Genomic DNA, 24,575 nt, shown 5'->3' on the forward strand with positions numbered 1-24,575 from the left:
GTTACAACATTCATCACAACTTTATGGTGCTTATTTTTGAAATGTAGCCATCTTTTTTTTCACCCATCTTGTTTTTTTTCCGCCCTATCGCACTATTTTTGCAGTCTGCAGAGGATGTCATCCATAAAATTTACTTGCTGTGTCACACACCAGGGGGCCCCAAATCAACTTTCACGACCTTCATCTTTCCATCTCCTATCCTGCAGTATCCACAAAACAAATACAATCCATCCAGAGGTTCTAAAGTTATACTGACCATAAACATACAGAAACACAGACAGACACACAGACACAACCAATACAATATCTCAATTTTTCATAATCTCAAGGCAGATTTGTCAGTGGCATAAGATAGTATCAAAGCTTGCCAAAAAGTACAGCTGGCCAAAGGGAGTCATCAGCCTCCGGTAGCCAAACACACTCCTAGGTCAGATTCACTCCTCTCGCAGCTTTTGATACTATCTTATGCTACCATAGGATCTGCTTGGAGATTACATTTTTAGGGAGGTACCAAACCGCTGACCTTCAGTGTTGGTGGCGCTCTCCACCACCTTGCTGAGCTTGGTGCGGAGGTTGAGGCTGGAGGAGCTGGTGACGTTGTCCGGCTCGTACCGCCCCATCCCCACTGAGACCACACACTGCAGGGGCGTGTCTGGCCACAGCAGCTTACTCTCATGGATCGCCACGGCACAGGGGTTGTTCACTAACACTCCTCCATCCTGGGGGGATAGACAATTGTTATAATAGTTAACACGGCACAGGGGTTGTTCACTAACATTCGTACCGCCCCATCCCCACAGAGACCACGCACTGTAGGGGCGTGTCCGGCCACAGCAGCTTACTCTCGTGGATCGCCACTGCGCAGGGGTTGTTCACTAACACGCCTCCGTCCTTGGAGAAAATTTGGTTCAGGTAAAAGTGTGAGGGGAAGTAGTTGTATTTTACTTAATGCTCTGATATAACTTGCAGTCATCTATTAGCCTGCTGAAAAGACCTTCATGGGGTGATGCATGGTAATTGCACAATGCAATCACAATTCAAGTTCTGCTGCAGTACCAAGGTCACATGCCAGGGGATCCAAAATCAATCTTGACCTTTGTTTGCATTGTGGAATCACCTTACATCACTCCATAAAGGTCTCATCAGCAGCCTAAGTGTACCGTTGTTACAGTCCTTTCATGTCATTATAAGGTGCCCAGGCTACCATAACTAATATTATTTTGTAGCCACCTGTAATTGTGTTAACTACATGTAAACTTCCTGGTCTTAAATGTAGCAGTAAATGACACCCTAGCTCCTGCGATTGGATTAAGTGTCCCTGGTGAATTCCCTGTCCCCGTCTGAACTCCTCAAAGTACCCCAGAGCTGCTGATGAGTACCAAGAACCAAACCCGTGACCTCTCGATCTCACTTCCACTAGTTTTAAGCCACTCGGCCAGTCCATTATAAACTATATTATAACCTTAGTACAGTAGAAGCCATTAATTGCACAACGGATTAACGCAAACTTCTGTTAACTGCACGGAATCCCCAAATCCTGATAACTTTGCATTATTGCACCAGCCAGATAATTGCACAAAATTCACTGGCAAATAGGTCGTGCAATTAAGCAGTTTCTACTGTACACATAAGTAGGCAATCCCTACCTGGTGAATTCCCTGTCCCAGTTTGAACTCCTCGAAGTAACCAGGCGCGGCTGACGACGCCCTGACGGCCTCCCAGACGCGGGTGCAGCAGTCGCCGTGGTAGTGTGAGGGTGCGCCCGCCGGCAGGTTGTAGTTCCGGAACAGGTACGCCCGCAGGGACGGGTGGTTCGCCAGGGTCGACACCACTGAGATCTGGGCGGGGACACAGGTAACCATGGCGATTAATGGTCTGACTGACAACAGATGTACATATAGAGGAAGGTGATCACTGATCATATTTGCAGATAGATGTGCAAAAGCTAGGTGTGACAGGTTGTTCAGTGTAATATAACCAGCTACTGCCACACTACATGACCGGGAAGCTGTCAAGCTGGCCTGTTTTATGCTACAGTAAGATTTCCAAAGCAGTGCCCATGTTTGCAGAAATGAAAAATAACAGTGGTTGCCGAGGAATATACATGTACACCAAACATGCCCATGGCTATGCTATGTGGTCACTTGTGCAGTTGTTTTCTGAAATGATGACATTGCTAGTCTAAATGCTACTGGGTAAAACAAAATTAAGTGTATGTTAACAAGTGTATGCTGAAAATCTTAGCAGAAATAGAAAAACAGTGTAAAAAGTGTTCATATTAAACTTGTCAAGTGAAAAAAAAGCAACATTACAAACACAGCCGTTGCAAGTAATTGATATGCAACTTTTGATTTTATTACATGTAAACAAAGCCACAAAGGTGTGTCATATTGATTATTGATGATATATATACACAGTCTCAAAATTGCAGCCATGCAATAACAACTCCGAGCACATCATTCTTCAACATTGGCAATGGTATTTCACAGAGTTAAAAGTAACCTTGCCGACTAATTTTCTTTAATGACATACAATAAACAATTGTTAGATCTGCTAGATTAGGGGAATAATTTGAGACTACAAATCAAATCCTGACAGCAACTTTCCAAATATTCATACACAGTTATCTAATAGACTCTCGTAACTTAAAAGATGGGTTATATTTATCTAGGATTTCTACCTATCCAATATCTTGACACAATTAGTAGCTAAAATACATATGCATGGTACTACAGACTTGTACATGTTATACATTGTACATACATTATGGAACAAATTTTTCACATTATGAATCATTGTCATTTCCATACAAGATAACCTGTAGTGTAGCTAAAGCATCCCTAGCAACTCTGCTATCTGGTTACTATTCAGATATTTGATGGGCTGGGGGTTGTCATTTTCCAGTGACAAAAAAAAACAAAAAAACAATCCTCATCCTCATGCCTATGATAACCTTTAAAAAAGTTATTGTTTCAGCATTTTGATCAGGTGCTGTTTCATACGTGAGGATCATCTTTTCCAGTTACTGTCTCATCATCGTTCTCATACAAGATAACTTGAGGAACTACCAAAGCATCTTTAGCAGCTGCTATCACATCGCTGTTTTCGTACTTGCGGCACTGAAGATCATCTTTTACTGATACTGAATCATCGTCATTTTTGTACAAGACAACTGGAGAAACTGCCAAAGCATCTTCAGCATCTGCTGTCACCTGGCCGATTGCGTACTTGTGAGACTGAGGATCTTCTTTTCCTGTGACTGGCTCATCATCATTCTCATAGCTTATAACCTGTGGTACAGCTACAGCATCTTTAGCAGCTGCTATCATCTGGCTGTTCTGATATCTGTTGGGCCGTGGTCTGTCATACAAGATAACTGGAGGAACTACTAAAGTATCTTCAGCATCTGTTACTACCTGGCTGTTTTTATATTTGTGGGACCGAGGATCAACTGTTACTGACTGATATCCATCCTCATCCATGGCTACCTGTGGATTATCAGCACCATGGACAGCTGCTGATACAGTCTGGTTATCAGCCAGGGGACCTGAATTGTTTCTAGGGGGAAGGGAAGGAGGTACTACCTCATATTCATGTTCTGATCTGCCAAAATGCGGTCTTTGTGGTGGAGTAAGTACATCGACATATTCCTCTTCATTTTGATCTGCCCTCAAGTCAGTTTGCCGTTCATGGCCTATGCCTGACAGTGGTCTTTGTGAGGGAGTGTCTACATCAACATATTCATCTTCATCTTCCACTACATTATCATACCCTGTCTGGCCCGTACCTGTATAAGGTCTTCGGGAGGGTGTGTCTACATCAGTGTACTCTTCGTCTTCCACTATATCATCATGCCTTGCCAGGTCATGGGCACTGACAGTAACTGTGTTTGGTTTGTAGAAAACAACTCTTGAATTTGAGCCTGAGTAAGAACTTTTAGATCTCTTCTTTTGCCAGAGTATGATGCTGATGGTAACAAGTAGGACAGTGCCTACTGCTGCACCACTGACAGAGCCAACAAGAACAGGCAGGGAGAATTCGGAGGTGTTAGCAGCCTCAGAATCTGCTGAAGGTTTGTTTGAAGCATTTGTCATAGCAAGAGCTGTTACAGTAGTTACTGGTGACACTGCGCTAGTTGTGGTGTCTTTCAGTTGGACATTTACAACCAGAGTTGCAAACGTTGAGCCAACAGAGCTTGATACAGTACAGACATACAGACCAGCATCTTCTGCAGTGACATTGGTTATGGTGATGGTACCATTCACATCCACAGTCACCCTCCCACCTGACTCAACAGTTACATTCAGTCCAGATGGGAGGGTGACTGTGATGTCTGGTGTGGGGATTCCTGAAGCTTCACAGACCAAATAGAGTGTCTGCCCTTCTATGACTGTGTTATTGTCTCCCCTCCCAAACCTCAGTATTGTTGGCTCTTCACAGATCAGATCTATAGGATTGACAAATCTAAGATGTCGCCTACGGACTTTGCTTGGTCCTTCACATGTGATTTGGTATTCAAAGTCAGGAGACCCAGTCATCCTTTGCCTGAAGGGAAGCATCCTACAGTCACACTGCCAGGGGTTGTTGTCAATGTTTACAGTAGAAAGTGACGACAGTCTGTTGTAGGCTGTTGAGGTAAGAGTCTCCATTTGGTTGTCCTGAAGCTGAAGCTCAGAGAGTGATGGAAGCTTTGACAAAGCCTCCGTTGGAAAAGTTTCTATGTTGTTGCTAAACAATCTGAGATTTCTAAGTAGTGGCAGATTTGCAAATGCCTCTGCTTTGAAGAGCGTTAGCCTATTTTGCTCTAGGTACAAGTTTCTCAGTTGTGGCATTGAACTGAAAGTTCCAGTCTGAATGTCATTGATTTCATTATCACTAAGGTGAAGGGTCTCCAAATTTTGCAGCCCTGTGAACATGTCAGATCTGAGGGTTGCTAACTTGTTCTGATCCAAGTGCAATGTTGTAAGTTGTGGTGTTGAATTGAAAGTTCCTGTCTGAATATTGTTAATCTCATTATTGACAAGGTGAAGGATCTCCAAGTTTCCCAGCCCTGTAAACATGTCTGATCTGGGGTTTGTTAACTTGTTATTACTCAGGGTTAAGGATATTAATTGCAGTGTTGAACTGAAAGTTCCAATTTGAATATCACTTATCTCATTATTGTACAAGTAAAGTTCTTGCAAATTTCCCAGCCCTGAAAACATGTCAGATCTGAGGTTTGTTAAATTGTTCTCATATAGGTATAATTTCATTAGATGTGGTGTTGAATTGAAAGTTCCAGCCTGAATATCACTGATCTCATTATGATACAGCTGAAAGTCTTGCAAGTTTCCCAGTCCTGTGAAAATGTCAGTAGTAAGGCTTATTAATTTGTTCTGATACAGGTATAAGGTTCTCACTTGTGGTGTTGAATTGAAAGTTCCATCCTGAATATCACTTATCTCATTATTGTACAGGTAAAGTTCTTCCAAATTTCCCAGCCCTATAAACATGTCAGATCTGAGATTTGTTAACTTGTTCCTATTCAGGTACAATTTTATCAATTGTGGTGTTGAATTGAAAGTTCCATCCTGAATGTCACTGATTTCATTATTGCTAAGGTAAAGTTGCTGTAAGTTTCCCAGCCCTGTAAACATGTCAGATCTGAGTTCTGTTAACTCATTACCAATGTGCAAGTTTCTCAGTTGTGGTGTTGAATTGAAAGTTCCAGCCTGAATATCACTGATCTCATTACTGGACATTGAAAGACGCTGCAAGTTTCCCAGCCCCGTGAACATGTCAGATCTGAGGCTTGTTAACTTGTTAGAACTCATGTACAAGTTTCTCAGTTGTGGTGTTGAACTGAATGTTCCAGCCTGAATATCATTGATTTCATTGCTGTGTAAGCTAAGGGTTTCCAAGTTCCCCAGCCCTGTGAACATGTCAGATCTGAGGTGTGGTAACTTGTTATTATACAGCCACAAGTCTGTCAGTTGTGGCGTTGAATTGAAGGTTCCTGCTTGAATATCACTGATCTCATTACTGTATAAGCTAAGGTCCTCCAAACTTCCCAGCCCTGTGAACATGTCAGATCTGAGGCTTGACAGTCGGTTTGTTCCAAGACCCAAATCGACCAAATCGATCAAGTTATAGAAAGCATGGCTATTAATTGTGGCAATACGATTGTTCCTCAGATCTAGCCTTGTCAAGCTCCAAGACTGTGAGAAATCAGACTGACTTAATGTTGTGATGAGATTGTCATGCAAATCAAGGTGAGGAATGTCTGTCGGTATGTCCAGGTTTGGAGGAACACTGGTGAGGCCCTGGTTGCTGCAGTCAGTGTATCGATGAGTCCAACCAACTATCGAAGGATAATAATCTACGTGACATGGATCCTGTGCTATACTTGTGCTTCTTGATCCAAACACCATCAGGATAATCAGAAGGGATAACAGCATCCCTGGCAGCTTTTCACCCATAACGTTGTTGGTGGTCTAAGACAAGAATAAGGGAAAATTCATTATGACATCTTTTAAGACATTTGAAACAAAAAATCTGACTCAATATTTTTTAGAAAACTAAAATCTATCATCATTTATCAGTACAGTACTGCTGCAGCAGTATGTCCTCATTCATCATTCATAAATCCGCTTAATTTGCATACAATACTATTCTTATCCACTATGGTTCACAATACTTCATTCTGAGATTCCTAGTAAATTTTTATTTCAATTATTAAATGTAATATTCTGCATGGATTTTTAAAGTAACTGTCTACCAATTTTGATACCTTCCAAGTTGCATGATTGTGAAATCATCATTATCCTTGTTTAATACAAAGACTTTTAGAAAAAATTAAACCACCCCTTGACCAGTACTGTAATGGTACAACCCGCATGCCAACCAACCACCCAAGTATGGAAGAACAAGCAACATCAGACAGAATTTGGCTCAATGAATTGTGGACACAGAAAGCCAGTTACGGTGAAAGCAATATGGTTCCTACTTCTAATATTTTTACTTTTTGTCAACAAATGAAAAAAAACACATATTATTTTCCCCATCATACAAAACCTCATTAGCTTATGAGGAAGTGAATGTTTTTGACATTCAAAAAGAGCTGTAAGTTCTGCAGCAACTTTGATCATAACAGATCTGATAACATGACCTTGTCGACATGAAAAACAACAACTCACCTTTGAAGTTCCAGCTTGACAGAAAATCTTTTGTCTTTCTTGCCAAGAAGTGATGAAGGACATTACTTCTCCTAGTAAGGACTTTTGTGCCTGTAATGTAAGACACAAGAATGAGCTTTGGATATCTGTTCCTTCTTTGTACTTATATGTAAAACAACAAAAACATCTTGATTGCCCCTTGACAATCTATTACATGCATCTTGCTTTTCTTTCTCATTATTTTTATCATTAAATAGGGCTTAGTTGGCATCAACTTTAATTTTGCAGCCATACCCCCTTGGTACCCCCTGTAATGTAAATCTATTTACGTCTTCCTGACAAGGAAATGACCAGAAAAATAGCATTTTTTGCATCATTTTGTTGCATTTCCTGAACATTTTCACTCATCAGATTGATGCAACACTCATCAAGTAGTAAGTTGTCAATTAAAAGTGCTAATTTATGGCAGAAACGACACAGGCTTTGACAGAAATCCACAATGAACAATCACAAAAAGAGTTGTTGGTGCACAATTCTTCTATATGATTTTCTTTCTTTTCAAGCAAAAGAGTCCTATACATAAAACAAATATCAGGAAGACTTACCAGAGACAGTGTCTTAAAAAATTGTGCAAGTCGATGTCGATCCTACAAGGGCGCACCTGGTCAGAAGACTTACAAAACAGACAAGAAATCACACCTGTGGGGTACCTGCCGTGGAAAACCCAATTGCTGTAACTGCGCAGGTTGTTTTCCCTTGTAACACAATACTATTCACAAGGATGCATATCTCAAATGACCTGTTGACATGGGTTAGACAATGTAAAAGGGGAAGAGCTGAAAGCCATACCTCTGGTTTTGACAGTTTGGGGAACTGCTAAAAAAGTCACCTGCTGATTGAGAAGTAGATCTAGGCTTTACATAAAATATGGAAATAGCAGTCAAAGTTTTGTTTGATGTACAAATGATGGTAGAGCAACAGGCTGCACCCTACTATCAAACCATAGGAAGCATCATGGTAATCAATAAGGAAATGAGTGCTATGACTTGTAAACACACAACTTATGGAAAACCATGATGTGGGTGTGCTTGTTTATGAATGAATGAATGAATGAATGAACTTTATTGCAGGACATTTGTGCATGGTACAATGTTTATGTGTGTGTGTGTGTGTGCAGCTTACACTAAATCAATGGAACCACTTGCTTAAAAATAAGAAATACAATAATTTTGATCATAACGTGTCAGATTTAACACTTACATGTAGTAACACACACAGTCTGTGCAGGTTATGGTGCACTTTTATTTCAATACTGAATAGAAGAAATATTTAAGTCATACAAGGTGCTAAGCATCGGTGACACAGTCTCAAATCTCATTAACATTTGGCGGTAATTGAAATTATATCACAATCATTGTATATCATCTTGAACTAAAATTACAGTGTTTTAGGATCCAGATATATTGGACTCCAACCTTCTCTATGTATACCTGGTGACCATTATACATTTGTATGTAGATGATTGTTGAACATCAGTTCCAAACTTTCCTGTCAAATATTATATCATACATATAAAATAAGGTAAAATACAATCAGCTACATTTTGTGCATACATTGTGTACATTGTACAACTCTACCTGATGCTTCCATCCACTGTAGGATATACATCACCAGCTGAATCAGTATAACGGATAGATAGTTGTTATATCTGCTGTAGTACATTAAGATTGTGAAAATCTCTAATTACATTGTAATTACTAAATACAATGTTGACGCCATTGAAAATGCACCACACTTTAAACTTGATTATACTGGGATAGCGGTCTATGATAATTCCAATGGCTTGGCATTTCCACCTTGCATGGACATATGCATCAATATCTATAATGTTATTACTACATGTAGGTTGTACAATCAAAGAAGATATTGGGCATTTCAAATCTTGGATATGTATTGACTACCACTCTATACATGTGTCCCAACTTTTGATACATACTCTTAATCTAAAATCCCTTGTTGATGATACTACGCTACTTCATCATTGATCACCTGTTTAGAATACATACTTAGAATAAACGACTTACTTCAGTGAGACTGTTGAAAGAAATGGACAATATGTATCAACATCTTTCCTTCTTTTCATCACCTGCCTTTGGTAGGTTAAGGCAGGAAATGCAAGTATTGGTTTGCCTGGAGCAACACGATATGACAAGTAAGAATCTGTCAGCAACTTAAAAATGCCAAGTTTGTTCGACATTGAATGTACAGTCAAACCTGCCCGAGCGACCACCTCTTCTCAGCGACCACCTGGCCATTTCGACCGCTTTTTCTCGGTCCCGATTTTTTTTCCTATTGACGTAAGCATTAAGCGACCTTTTCTCAACGACCACCTGGCCAACGCGACCGCGACCGGCCCAAATTGGGCCCCTTAACGACCGCATCATTTTCAAAATTGAGGTTTTCATCGATTTTTGATGATAACTAGCGCGATTTTGTGCCGAAATCGACCAGTTTGCGTCGAATTTTGACTGCCATTATGATGTTATGTTTAGAATAAAGATTGCGGCGGTCAGTGGGTGGGTCAATGGGGCAGTCTACTATAATATGGGAGGACATTTCTAAGAAAGATCTGTGTAGCTCATACCTTTTAAAGAAAGATCTGTGTGAGTGCTTTTGTCCAACTGTACTGTACATTCATCCTTGGGTAAGTACGCTATTGGGACGTACCGGGCATAGAATTCGAAAGGTGCACCGTAGTTATTTCAGATACGGCGATCAAGAACACAGCGACGCATAAAGTCTTGTATGGTAACTGACAGCATCAAAGTCCCCTTACTGTCTAAAACGTTAGCGTACAAATATTCTACTGTATCGTATAAAAGCTGGGGTTAAATTTGCAATTTTACAGTGTGCGTGTTGCATTTGACATTAAATACCCTGCTTCTTTGCGTGCGTGCAGTGTGCTTGCTATTTGCCATTAAACACAACGGAAACCGTTATACTTTGCATAGGGCATGTTTTGAGTCGATACTCTTCTCAGCGACCACCTGTCCAAATCGACCGTTTTTGTCCGGTCCCCCGGGTGGTCGTCTTGGGCAGGTTTGACTGTATATAGTACATGTATATGTAAGCACAAATCTCTTTTTGAATAATTGTTATTTTTAATTCTACATCCACAATATTCAAAATTTCTGCCAAGCATTATGCAGTTGTCCCGGCTAGTACTTGGATGTCAGCTGTTTAGGATATGACTTTGGGGGAAAAGTTTTAATACTTTTATGGAATCATGAATCATGAGTCAGAAGGGATGTGTAGGTATTCTCCTGCTCAAGTTTTTCTTTCCTCAGTTGTTGATAATGGTTTGTAGTATCAGTACCATGGACAGCCGCTGGATCATTCTGGTTATCAGCCTGTGTCTGGCTATCAGCTGTCTCATCGTCATTCTCATATGAGATAACATGTGGGACAGCTACAGCATCTTTAGCAGCTGAGATCATCTGGCTGTTTTTGTACTTGTGGGACTGAGGGTCATCTTTTCCAGTTACTGACTCATCATCATTCTCATATGAGATACCGGTAGGAACTGCCAAAGCATCTTTAGCATCTGCTATCACCTGGCTGTTTTCATATTTGTGGGACTGAGCATCATCTTTTCCAGTTAGTGACTCATCTTCGTTCTCATATGAGATACCAGAAGGAACTGACAAAGCATCTTTTGCAGCTGCAATGATCTGGCTATTCTGATATTTGTTGGGCTGTGGCTGGTCTTTTTCAGTAACTACAAAAGCCAGGTAATCATCTGGATCCATCATCACCTGTACAACTGTTTCAGCATCTTTGGAAGCTGCTGTCACCTGGCTATTCTCATTCTTGTGAGACTGAGGATCATCTTTTACTGACTCATACCCATCCTCATACATGACTACCTGTGGATTATCAGCACCATGGACAGCTGCTGATACAGTCTGGTGGGCCTGTGGACCTGACATGTTTCTAAGGGGAAGCGAAGCAGGTATAACCTCATATACATGCTCAAAACTGCCAAGATGCTCTCTGTGCTCTGCAACATGATCTGTATGTGGTCTTTGTGATGGAGTAGTTACATGTACATCATCAAACTCGTCTTTTTCTGAGCCTGAATGAGAATTTTCGGATCTCTTTTTGTACCATATTCTGAGAATGATGGCAACAAGTAGGGCAGAGCCTACTACTGCACCACAGACAGAGCCAATAAGAACAGGCAGGGAAAAGGAGTCAGTAGACTGTTGTTCTGGAGATGCAGTGGTTGTGTTAGCAACAACAGCTAGGGAGGTGGTGTAAGTAGACTTGGGTTGTACTGAAGACGTAGAGCCAAAAACAGGCAGGGATGAAGTGTCAACAGAATTGGGCTGTTTGGAAGATGTAGAGCTAACAAAAGTAGGAAAAGAAAAGTTGGAAGTAGATTCTGAAGGTGCTTGGTTAGTAGAGCTGATTTCTGGTTGGTTTGAGGCACTAGTAAGAGCTGAAGTTACTGGTGCCATGGTAACAGTTGACGGAATGTTCGGTGAGACAACTACAGACAGATTGGCAGAGGTAGAGCCAACAAAGCTTGCTGCAGTGCAGACATACAGACCAGCATCTGCTGCTGAAGTGAAATTGGTTATGACCATGGTACCATTCACATCCACAGTCACCCTCCCAACTGATTCAACAGTTACATTCAGTCCAGATGGGAGGATGACTGTGATGTCTGGTGTGGGGATACCTGAAGCTTCACAGACCAAATGGAGTGTCTCTCCCTCTATTGCTCTGTTATTGTGTTCAAACCTTACTATGGCTGGTTGTTCACAGTCTGACATCAGATCTTCAGTGCTTATATCGCTAAGCTTTTGCCCATGAAAGTTTACCGGTCCTTCGCATGTGACTCGGCTTTCAAAAAACTGGGACCTACCCATCTCTTGCCTAAAGGGAACCATCAGACAGTCACACTGCCAGGGGTTGTTGTCAAGACGCAGTTCTGAATAGGTCTGTGAGAAATCATACTGTGAGAAGTCATACCGATCTAATGTTCTGATCAGATTATTCTGCAACCACAGGTTGTTGACTCCTGATGGTAGGTCCTGGGGAACACTGGTGAGGCCCTGGTTGCGGCAGTCAGCAATAAAAGCACGTTCAAATATCGAAAGGCTGCATGATTCTGTTGATCCAAACACCTTCAGAATGATCAGAAGGGACAACAGCATCCCTGGCAGCTTCTTATCCATGATGTTCTCTGTGCCCTGGTACAGGAATAAGGGGAAAATTGTTACTCCCCCATTACAATATTATATAGTATTTTTTGTCTCCTAACAAGACACTTCTAACAACTAAAAGATATAATTCCAAAACAAATTTACATAATGTATGTAATTCTCATCATTTATCATTAGTGTGTCCTTGTAAATGCACATGTCATCATAATTAGCACAATGTGTGTGTAACACATGTACCACCCCTTGACCTGTTGTAATGGTACAGCCCACATACTAAACAATTGTCCAAATAACTTAGTAAGGAAGAAGGTATAAAATAGGAACATTGAATTGGCCTCCATGCATTGCAGTCACAAAAAATTAATCCAAACAAAACAGTATTTACATGATTGTATACTTTAATCTTTGCATTCTATTAATACACAAACATTTTTCTCATCATAATAATTGTAAACAAAGGCTACTACATAATTTCGATATTGGAAAAATGTATGTTTTGACAGTAACTCAGTATGAGGAAGTAATTTTTTTTTTTGAAAATCAAAAAAGGTGTTATCGTTATTTCTGATACCGTGCAACAATTTTTGTTCATATTCTAGAAAATCCCAACCCAGGATCTGACAACATCATTCAAAACGGAAAAAAAGTGTTTCTGCAACTTCAAACACAAACCAACTTTTGAAGTTATTAGACTTCTACACAACATACATTTGGATATGATACACGTAGACCCATGTTTTCTGCAGAGCCAAAACAACTTACCAGACAGGTGAAGTTTCACTCCACAGAAAATCTTTTCTTGTCAAGAAGTCATGAAAGACTCCTTATAAGAACTGCCCTGCCTGTGATATAAGACAGAAGTATGTGCTCTGAGTCTCTGTTTCTTTGTTTTGTGTTACACACACACATGGCTTTGAATTTATCTTATTAAACTGTTTCTAAACAATCTTTATTTTTTATTACTTAAAATGACGTCTTACTTGAACTTTTAGCAGTCATACACTAATTCATGCCTGTCATGAATATACTTGATACTTACATATAATTCTATTATGGTCTACCTGACAAGGAAATGAACTGAAAAATCATTTGGCTTCTTTTTGTATTTCCTTAAGATTTTCAATCATAAGAAATATACTGTCTATTGGTCAAGTTCACATTCAATAACAAGTCTCTTAAAGTGTAAATGAAGGACAGCCCACAAACTTTCAACTTCAAAAGTGAAAGTTAGACTTAAATCATTCTGTACAATGCCAAAAGAGATTGTTGTTGCACAATTCACGTGAATGACAAGCTTTCTTTAGTTTGCAAACATAAGACAAAGACTTACCAAGAGATAAATGTAGAAGTCAATCCTACAGGCAAAAAAGGCCTCAAGTTGGAAGTGTGCAGCTGGTCAGAGGACTTGTAAAACAGTCAAGGAGGTTGCAACTGTGGCAGTGGAACCTGGCGTGTAAAACTCTGTTCGCAGGTTGTTTTCCCTTGTAATATAATACTACTCAATGACGCATATCTTAAATGACCTGTACACATGGGTCAGACTGTGCATGAAAACAGCTGAAAGTCCTTTGTATCTATGCAAACATCATTTGCATAGATACAAGGGAACATTACCTTGACCCCTCTGTCCACATGGGTACAAGGTATGCTGGGAAGAGCTCAAAGTAATATCCATGATGTTGACATGTGCCTGGGGTGATACTGTAAGAGGTGAAGTGTTAGCAGGGATTCATTTTGCGTCGGGGAGAAAAGGGAGCATTCGCAGTGGTTTAAGTTCATGATTGTTTTAAGTTAGCTGTGAAGAGGTTACTGTGAAACATAAACCCAATGCAAACATTTTCTCTTTTACAGTAGCTTGTACTAAAATAGTTAGTACTTACTTACTTAGTTTTACTTTATCTTAGCATTAGCAAGAAATCATGAGAGTTTGTTTAGCCCACTTCTTGGCTTTTTTTAACAGGATCGGATACTGGCTTTTAAAGTAGAGGCATTAAGACCACTTTTCTTTTCATTTGGAGCCTAGTCCATTATGCTGCATGCCACATCTGCTGCCATTTGTGACCAGCATAAACACAGAGATGTTTATAGGGAAGAAAAAGCCAGACATTCTTCTGGGCTTACACATAGGCTTGCTTGGTAAAAAAATCCCAGGGGCCCAGTATAGGGTGTTGTACCGTGGTCTTGTATATAAATCTAGCCGTATGTGCCCAACATAGGTAGCTGAGTAAAAATGGCGAATGCTAATTGTCCACATTTGCTTTTACAAAAATGAGATTTTACCATGTCAAAAAACTTTAATACTGTCAATACATTAGAAACTTTAAGTTAATTACACAGCTTGGAAAAATGAAGTACCAGTAATGCAGGATTATCACTAAAACCTGCTTAATGCATATGCACATACATGTAGCTACATGTAGCTGCTGTTGTGTGTCTGTAAGGCTAGTATGGTACATGAACAAGTCATGTACATCATACATTGTATAACAGCTGGACAATGTGTTTTGTCAATGCGATACTTGTATCCAACCTCCTTGTTGTATCCCTGTGGCACAAGCCTTAATGCAACCTCACTTATCATATGAATAAAATGCTGTGGATACAGAGGGCAGGGGTTCCTACCCAGGCTTGGGCATATTGGGAGGGATTACAGTTTGTTATAATTTTGGATGGTGACACGAAGGCATCCAAACCTTTGTGCTGGCTGGATTTCAGCAAAATGAAAGGAAATTATTCAATACTCAATACAAATGTGGAAGAAATACAGTACACAAAGTCTGTGCAGGTTGTACTGCAATTTTATTTTAATATTACATACAGAATAGAGCATTACAGGTGTGTCACAATGTCAATAAGTGAGACATCTTGGTTTCTCACAGTGCAAACCAAACCAATCCAAACCTTTCTCTTTGCATAATGACTAACATTGTACATTTTGTGCCAAATTTCTTAGCAGAGAGAGAAAAATCTCATATTTAGTCTAATAGTAATACTAAATAGCTGTAGACAAGCTTATCGCAAACTCACTCATCCTTTAATCCCTTTACTAACATCATTAATATTTACAAGAAAGCTGTAAATTTTTTCAAACTGTTGTGAATGCCATAAAATTCAAAATCAACAGCTCACCTTAACACTATGATAATATGTATAATTGCTCACAAACCCAGAGTCCAGTACCAAAATACATTGGGACCACGACAATCTATACAGTAGAGAGGAAATGACAGCTACATTTTGTACACACAACTCTGCTATTAATGTATGATATAAAATCAGCTGAATCAGCAGAACAAAAAAAGATACATATAAAAGATCTGGACTAAATATTTCACATCTTGTACAATTATTAGATACATCATTGACTACATGTACTATGGCATGTTATGTATCTTAACATTTATATTGTAATGCAAAATCCTATATTGATGATGTAAACAACTAAATACATTTTGTGTAGAACATCCAGAATACTAGCCCAAGCATGTTATTTCAGTGAGACTGATGACTGAAATGAACAAGTAAAATATTAACATTCTTAAGCTTTTTCTTTAAATCATTTCTCTTTCTTTGTTTGGCTGGGATAATATGATACAACACTAAAAACCTGTCAGTTGCTCTTTTTTATCATAATAGCAAAACTTTTTTTGGAATAATGCCGTTCAAAATTCAACACCACAAGAGATGAGTACAAACTAAGACATTGCTATCAACTCTTCCTTTCCAGCAGTATGTCATATTGGTCACACTGGAATAACTTTTATCTAGTGCACATCACAGGACATTTAATTCCAATGTATGATGCTGATGATTGTAGATTATTGTTTTTGTTCAAAAGCTCTTGAATCCATATTCATAGTATTTACATAGATTTAAATTTTGGCAGGTAACTGTTGTTAGTTGTTTAATGCCTGTTGCAATAGTTTAGTGTAGTAGTAGAGAGTTCACTTTGCATTCAGGATAAATGGGACACATGATGCTACCAGTGGCAGTATATGCCCCTGATGTTGTGGGTCGGATGGGTAGAAGTAAACAAAAACAATTGAAATGTGTGGGAAGGATTTTAGAGAGAAAAAACAAACATTTTTCTGGGATGGGCATTACCGGTAGTGCACATGTAGGCTAGGGTAGTTGACCCACCGTTGGTCAAGTTCACGGAGAGGGGAGTGGGGGGAGGTCATCACTGGGAGCTCTGTTTCGACTGAGTCCAAATGATTGGTATTCAGCAGGTTGTTTCCTGGGTCCCAGTGACTGATATTCAGCAGGTGGTTGGCTGGGCCTGAGGGTCTGATATTCACCATTAGGTGCTGTGTTCCTTGATGGCAGTCGAACATCTTCGTACTCAGAAACCTGAGATGCAGGACGCCCCGGGAAATGTTGTGAATTCCTGGCATTCAAGGATTCACTCCTGGCCTGTGCCCCACCCTGCCCTATCTGATCATGACCACTGATCGTGACCTTTGCTGAGGCATTACTGAAAAGAACTGCAGGGGTTGAGTCTGAGGGAGGATTCTGGGTCTTTGTCTTGCACCAGATTATGAGAATGATGGTACCAACAAAGACAGTACCTGCTACTGAGCCACACACTGAGGCAATCAGAACTGTGAGGGAGAAGCTGAGAGCAGGTTCAGGTTGTTTCAAAGAATCAGAGGGGAAGAGAAAGGGTGTGGAGAAAGTGGGAGTAGATTCATAGTACCTAGGACTGCTTTCTGGTTTGCTAAAGGTGCCAGTCAAAGCAAGAGGTGAAGTTACTGGTGACATTGGAACTATTGTGGTCACTTTCACTTTGACATTTACAACCAAAGTGGCAAATGTGGAGCCAACAAGACTTGATGCAACACAGACATACAGACCAGAATCTCCTGCTGTGACACCAGTAATGGTGATGGTACCATTCACATCCACAGTCACTCTTCCACCTGACTCAACAGTTACATTCAGTCCAGATGGGAGAATTACTGTGATGTCTGGTGTGGGGATTCCTAAAGCTTTGCAGACCAAATGGAGTGTATCACCCTCTACCACTGTGTTATTGTGAACCCTTTCAAACCTCACAACAACAGGAGGTGAAGTTGCTGGTACCATTTCAGCAGTTGTGGGTTCTTTAAGGCCTACAACCAGTGTGGCAAATGTTGAGCCAAGTTCAGGACTTGATGCAATACAGACATACAGACCAGTATCTGCTGCAGTAACATTGGCTATGGTGATGGTATACTTCTCATCGACACTGACTCTTCCAACTGACTCAACAGTTACATTCAGTCCAGATGGGAGAATGATCGTAATGTCTGGTGTGGGGATTCCTGAAGCTTCACAGACCAAATACATTGTCTCTCCCTCTACCACTGTGTCATTGTGAACCCAGTCAAACCTTCCAATAGAAGGAGGTGAAGTTACTGGTACCATAATTGTTGTAGTTGTGGGTTCTAGAAGGCCGACATTTACAATCAGAGTGACAAATGTTAAACCAACAGGACTTGCTGCAATACAGACGTACAGACCAGCATCTTCTGCTGTAACATTGGTTATAGTGATGGCACCACCCACATCCACAGTCACCCTCTCACCTGACTCTACTGTAGCATTCAGTCCAGATGGGAGAATGACTGTGATGTCTGGTGTGGGGATTCCTGAAGCTTCACAGGCCAGATATAGTGTCTCTCCCTCTATCAATGTGTTATTTTGAACCCTGTCAAACTTCGCAATAACAGGAGGTGAAGTTGTTGGTACCATTTCAGCAGTTGTGGGTTCTTTGGGGCCTATAACCAGTGTGGCAAATGTTGAGCCAAGTTCAGCACTTGCTGCAATGCAGACATACAGACCAGTATCTGCTGCAGTGACATTGGTTATGGTGATGGCACCATTCACATCCACAGTCACCCTCCCACCTGACTCAACAGTTACATTCAGTCCAGATGGGAGAATGACAGTGATGTCTGGTGTGGGGATTCCTGAAGCTTCACAGACTAAATGTAATGTCCCACCCTCTACCACTGTGTTATCGTCAGCCCTCCCAAAGCTCAGTATTGTTGGCTCTTCGCAGGTCAGATCTTCAGGACTAATATTTTTAAGCCTTTGTCCTTGGAAGTTGCTGGGTCCTTCACATCTGATTTGGTATTCAAAGTAATGAGATCCAGTCATCTTTTGCCTGAAGGGAAGCATCCTACAGTCACACTGCCAGGGGTTGTTGTCAATGTCTACAGACCTGATTGATACCAGCCTGTTGTAGGCTGCTGATGGCAGGGTCACAATTTTGTTATCACCAAGCTGAAGCTCATAAAGTGATGGAAGCTTTGACAAAGCCTCCATAGGAAAAGTTTCTATGTTGTTGCTATCCAATTCGAGGATGGTAAGTAGTGTTAGCTGTGCAAATGTGTCTGCTTTAAAGAGTGTTATCGTATTCTGATGCAAGTTCAAGTCTGTCAGTTGTGGTGTTGAATTGAAAGTTCCAGGCTGAATATCACTGATCTCATTATTGTACAGCCAAAGGTTCTGCAAGTTTCCCAGCCCTGTAAACATGCCAGATCTGAGGTTTGTTAACTTGTTATTATACAGCCTCAAGTCTGTCAGTTGTGGTGTTGAATTGAAAGTTCCAGCCTGAATATCACTGATGTCATTATTTTGCAGCCAAAGGTACCGCAGGCTTGCCAGCCCTGTAAACATGTCACATCTGAGGCTTGTTAACTTGTTCTGACCCAAATACAATGTTGTTAGTTGCAATGTTGAATTAAAAGTTCCATCCTTGATGTCATTGATCTCATTGTTGCTGAGGTAGAGGGTTTCCAAGTGTCCCAGCCCTGTAAACATGTCAGATCTGAGGTTTGTTAACTTATTCTGATGCAGGCGCAAGGTTGTCAGTTGGGGTGTTGAACTAAAAGTTCCAGCTGGAATATCACTGATCTCATTACTGTACATTTGAAGATCCTCTAAGTTTCCCAGCTCTTTGAACATATCAGCACTGAGGTTTCTTAATTTGTTACCTAGGGACAAGATTCTCAGTTGTGGTGTTAAACTGAAAGTTCCAACCTGAATATCACTGATGTCATTATTGCTAAGGTGAAGGGTCTCCAAGTTTCCCAACCCCAGAATCATGTCAGATATAGAGTTTGTTAACATGTTATTACCTAGGTCCAAGGTTTTCAGTTCTGATATGAAACTGAAAGTTCCAGCCTGAATGTAAATGATCTTATTATTGTATAAGTTAAGGTACTCCAGGTTCCCCAGCCCTGTAAACATGTCTGATGTAGGGTTTGCTAACTTGTTACTACCCAGGCGCAAGCTTTTCAGTTGTGGTGTTGAATTAAAAGTTCCAGCCTGAATATCACTGATCTCATTATTGTCCAACCGAAGAGTCTCCAAGTTTACCAGCCCTATGAACATGTCAGCACTGAGGTTGGACAGGCGGTTCCTGTTAAGTTTTAAATCAACCAAATCTGGCAAGTCATAGAATGCTTTGTTATTAATTGTGGTAATATGATTGTTGTGTAGGTCTAGCTCTGTCAAGCTTGCATACCGTGAGAAGTTAGACTGACTTAACGTTGTGATTTGATTCCACCACAACGCAAGGTGAGTAATGCTTGTCGGGAAGTTTTGAGGAACACTGGTGAGACCCTCAGCGACGCAGACAGCAGAAGAAGCTGGTGTGATACAGGTAGCTTCTGTTGATCCAAACACCTTCAGGGTAATCAAAAAGGATAACAGCATCCCTGGCAGCTTCTCACCCATGCTGGTCTCTGTGCCCTGATAGAAGAATGTAATGGACTTCTCATAATTGAAGTTACTGTCAAGATCTCTATGCTGAGTAGGCAAATACATTTTGTAACATCCTAATTAACATAATATGCAAATAAAAATTCACAATGAATCCATACATTTACATCTTGTATGGATCAATAGACTGAATATTTCATGAAATTACAAATTTCATTTCCTAGTATACACAATTCTTATCTAACAATGTTGATAACGAATATATTATTTGCATAATTATAGAATACTAAGAAATTTGTCTCAAACCACCCCTTTTTCTTCCGCAATGGTACAGCCCACATACCAACAACCCAAGTGAGTACGAAGGTAAATTTTGGGAAATCATTTCTTTCTCATACATCTGATATATTGTTTCTGCATGAGAAAATTCAAACCTTTTCTTAATGATCCTAGTACATAAGAAATAGAAAAATACTCTTGTTCTTGGTCTTTCAAAGACAATTGTTGTTTTGAAGATTAGATTTCTACAATAGTCTTCATACATTTTCGAAGGATATGATAGACCTATGCTGTTTTCAAAACAACTTACCTGACGTGTTATGTTTAAGCTGGATAAGTTGTTTGACTTTTTGTCAAGAAGTTTTCAATGACTTTTCTTCTGAACCGTTGCCCCTGTTGTGTAAAATACAAGTTTGTGTTCTGGATTAGATTTCTTTAATTTATATAACACCAGGATTTTGTTAACCGTAATTGCTCCTCAACAATCTTACTTGAATCTTGTTTTCAATTGTTTCATAGACTTTCAGCATTCTTGCCCCTTGCCTGTCATACAAAGGTACTAGTAATTCTGTTCACTGCAGGTGTTCCAGCTGACAAGGAAATGGACAGAAAAAATAACATACAGCTCAATTTTGTTGTATTTTCCTGAATATTTTCAGTCATAGGATTTCAAATTAATTTAGTACTCATTAGCTAATTATAGCTGACACTTACAACAAATAATTTGCAGCAGAAATGTTATAGTTTGTCACAGAAACCTACATCTAACCATACAATCCCAAAAGGGGTAACCGTTGTTGTTGCACAATTCATCTGGATAGTATTTAGCTTTCTTCACAAGCAGAAAAGTCCTAAACACAAGAGAAAGATGAAGACTTACCAAGATACAGTATCGTGAAATGTCCTTAAGTTGGAAGTGCGCAGCTGGTAGGAAAACTTGTCAGTCAAGGAAGTCGCGCCCGTGACAGTGGTACCTGGCGTGGCAAACCCTGTAACTGCGCAGTTTGCTTCCCCTTCCCCAAAATGCCATTAAATTTTAAATCTTTTCATTAGGTACAAGGGTGCATATGTCAACCCTTCTGTTTATTGGGACGAGACATTTGTAAGGATGATTTGCTGCTAACAGTTGACTTGGGGAAAATATTCCAAAATAGATATTATTTAGTAATTTTCTTCATCTTAGAAAGTTAGTCATGAGATTGAAGTTGTTAGGAACATATATATGGTCTGAGTAACTTTAAGTTAACATTTTTTTTGTGGTGCTGATACTCAATTCGCTGGGAGCTTAGTTCATTATGCCACATGCAACATCTGCTGCCATTTGTGACCAGTATATTAAACATTCATGCGTGTTTACAGAACATAGAAGACATTCTTTTGGTCTCTGACGTTACTACCAAATGATACTACATGCCCAGCATATGTGCACTCTACTGCCACATATACTGTCATTAGTGACCAACATATCATTAAACAGACATTGCTTTGTCAAGATTATGAATTACATTGTTTCACTTCTAAATTTGCTTTAGCAAGAATGAATCTAAGTACTTCGAATTAAATATGATATGCACATAACTAGCTGCTGTTGCGTGTCATTTAAGGTAGTACGGTATGTTGTCAACACTTAAAAATTCATAGTGACTTAATTTCGATGTTCATGTAGGGAAAGAATGGAGTGTTTGCGGTGGCTATACGTTCAGGGTAGCACTATAGCCACATACTGTACAATAATGGAAACATTGGTTTGACATTCGCACTGTCAAAATTGCAGATATAAAACCACAGCGAAAATGTCAACTACAATATGTCCATAACACAACCAACAGGACCTGGTGCTCATATCCAAGGTTGCGCATGTTGTGTGGGGTTGCATTTGCCTTTTTGATGGAGACATAAAACAATTGTCCCAGTGTATGAGGGAGGCTTGGTCGTAGAACCTCTGAGATAACTCAACATGCTTATTGAGAAGGGTAGCTTCCAGTTACTTGATGTGCTAAGCTATGAAACGCATTGCGCAAGCAGATATGGAAAAAGCATTCGCTTTGTCGCAAGCATTACGCTTCCAGTTCCACCCACCTTCATCGTTATTCTACATTGCATAATAGTGAGGATCTAAGGGGAGCCAGCATCACGTGGGGACAGGCAGAGATGGCTGCGTCTGACAGAGGACGATGGAAATTACTTGCTGCCCAATGTGCCTCATGGCACAGGAGGACCTAAGGTCTAAGGTAAGGTAATACTGATCGCACATATAGCCTGAGCACATAGACACTAGCAGCATTAGTTGTGTGTGTGAAGCAATGTTGCCAGCTCTCAACACCCAAAATTGCTTCAATTCTAGTGATGTACTGAGAAAGTCTCTGTACAACCCTGAAGCAATTTCATCAGGTTGGTACAACATATAAGAGGTTTGATTTGTTTTGCATAGTAATGTCTCTCACCTGCTTACGTAAGAAGGTAAGAGACATTACTGGTTGTGCAAAAGAAAACTCCATATCCCTCTGTACAATCATGTTGATATCAACACAATTCATGTTACTCAATGTTGATAAAAACAACTATCCCTACCTTTGGGCAGGCTGGATCCCGGACTGTTTCTATCATCAGCCTGTCTCCAACCTCTGTCCTGGGAACAAACAAAGACATGCACATTAACAACCAGGACCCACTTTTCTTAAAATAACAAGAACTTGGATGCACTAGATGCCCTTATACTGGGGATCCTCTGACAAGCATGGAATTCTCATTGACCAGGGATGCCTAGGTCATTTACAGTCTTCTACAGTGACCTCTCCCCTCAGGATACCTGAAAATACACCATTTCAGCTTCAATTCTCGAAAACTCTGCACCATGGAAGGTGGATGCCCCTCAGGCTGAAGGGGCAGTGAGTCATTATATCCACTGTATGGCACGGTATTGAAAGGTGGAGCCCATCCCTTTCCGACCACTGCCATGTACATGTACCTCCCTATTAACAAAGTCAGATACTATTTCTAATTTTACACCAGAGTGGAGTGAGGGATTTCATGTCAAGCGTCTATCCCAAGGACACCGTGACCTCTAGATCTCAATTCTGCTTGGCTTGCCACTCGACCATTTGAAGCCACAGCAATAATCTAAATGCATTTTAAAACCAAAATTGCAGATAAACGTCATGTATTGAATTTCTAAACTCACTTCAGCATTTTCTCCCAGGCTGCTGTATCGTAGAAAGCGTGGGACAGGAAGAGTTTGCCGACTCCAACGTACGTGCTCCGCTTGAAAATCTCTTCGCTGAACCTCCTGTAGAGCTCCTCACACTCATCTAGTGAGACCTGGTTGGAGCAAAACAAAATCAAAAGTAGTAAATGTTCAGCATCAGACACTGGTCATGGATTTAGCGCACGATTGACAAGCTGCAGTCACAAGATGGTTGAAAAGATAACATGAGTCAATGCATGCAAAAGATGCTGATAATGTGATACTAGGACAAAGGCCTTGGATGGTTATACATAATTATACATGAGCCTATCTTGTAAGTTGTACACCCCCAGCAGTATAGTCAAGCCAATATAGCTCCAGACCTGACATGTTCCCACCCTCACCTCCTTGTGCAGGTTTAACTGTAAATGCATTAAACTTTAAGTCTGCCAGGATTTGACTTCACGTTATATATATGTAGCGGAGTGTTCACGGTGGTTTTGTGTTCGCGGTAGCACCATATACAAGTACTGTAGTCACATACTGCAATATGAAAAAATCAGTTTTCAGTTCATGGTGAAGCAGCCACCACAAAAACGAGAACATAAAACCACTGCGACATTTCTGCACATACAGTATACTGTAAATGCAGATACAGCATACTGTAAATGCAGAAACTTTCCTGGTAGTTTAATGTTCGCAGTTTTTGCGGAGGCTACCGCGAACTTAAAACCACCGCAATGTTTTTCCATGGCAGTATGAGACTACAGTGCATGGCATTACCACAAAGTTAAAACCACTGCGAACACTCCACCTTTCCGCTACTGCGAAGTTAAAACCCCACAAAATTGAATGCATTTACAGTATATTATACGTACCTTATAAACTCCCAGCAGTATAGCCAGTATAGCCCCAGAGCTGACACCACTGATGTAGTCAAACATCTGGTAGATGGACTTCCCACTCATTTCCTCCAGCTGGCGTAGAGTCTCCACGGCAACTACACCCCTGCAAAGT

The 24,575-nt window shown here is 40.4% G+C and overlaps 1 protein-coding gene across 1 annotated transcript in view; it reads right to left on the reverse strand.

The window, feature by feature from the left end:
* The window catches only part of LOC118416292 (calcium-independent phospholipase A2-gamma-like), a 28,787-nt gene that overhangs the window by 1,625 nt on the left and 2,587 nt on the right, over window positions 1-24,575 (reverse strand). The window contains exons 4-9 of the mRNA XM_035821381.1: window positions 24,437-24,566; window positions 23,556-23,692; window positions 22,946-23,003; window positions 1,647-1,838; window positions 496-719; window positions 170-200 (exon numbers count right to left, since the gene is read on the reverse strand). Of these exons, the coding sequence (XP_035677274.1) occupies window positions 170-200; window positions 496-719; window positions 1,647-1,838; window positions 22,946-23,003; window positions 23,556-23,692; window positions 24,437-24,566 (772 nt within the window). The remainder of the gene's footprint in view (window positions 1-169; window positions 201-495; window positions 720-1,646; window positions 1,839-22,945; window positions 23,004-23,555; window positions 23,693-24,436; window positions 24,567-24,575) is intronic.

The sequence above is a fragment of the Branchiostoma floridae genome, chromosome 5 (assembly GCF_000003815.2).
Source record: "Branchiostoma floridae strain S238N-H82 chromosome 5, Bfl_VNyyK, whole genome shotgun sequence".
Taxonomy (NCBI): domain Eukaryota; kingdom Metazoa; phylum Chordata; class Leptocardii; order Amphioxiformes; family Branchiostomatidae; genus Branchiostoma; species Branchiostoma floridae.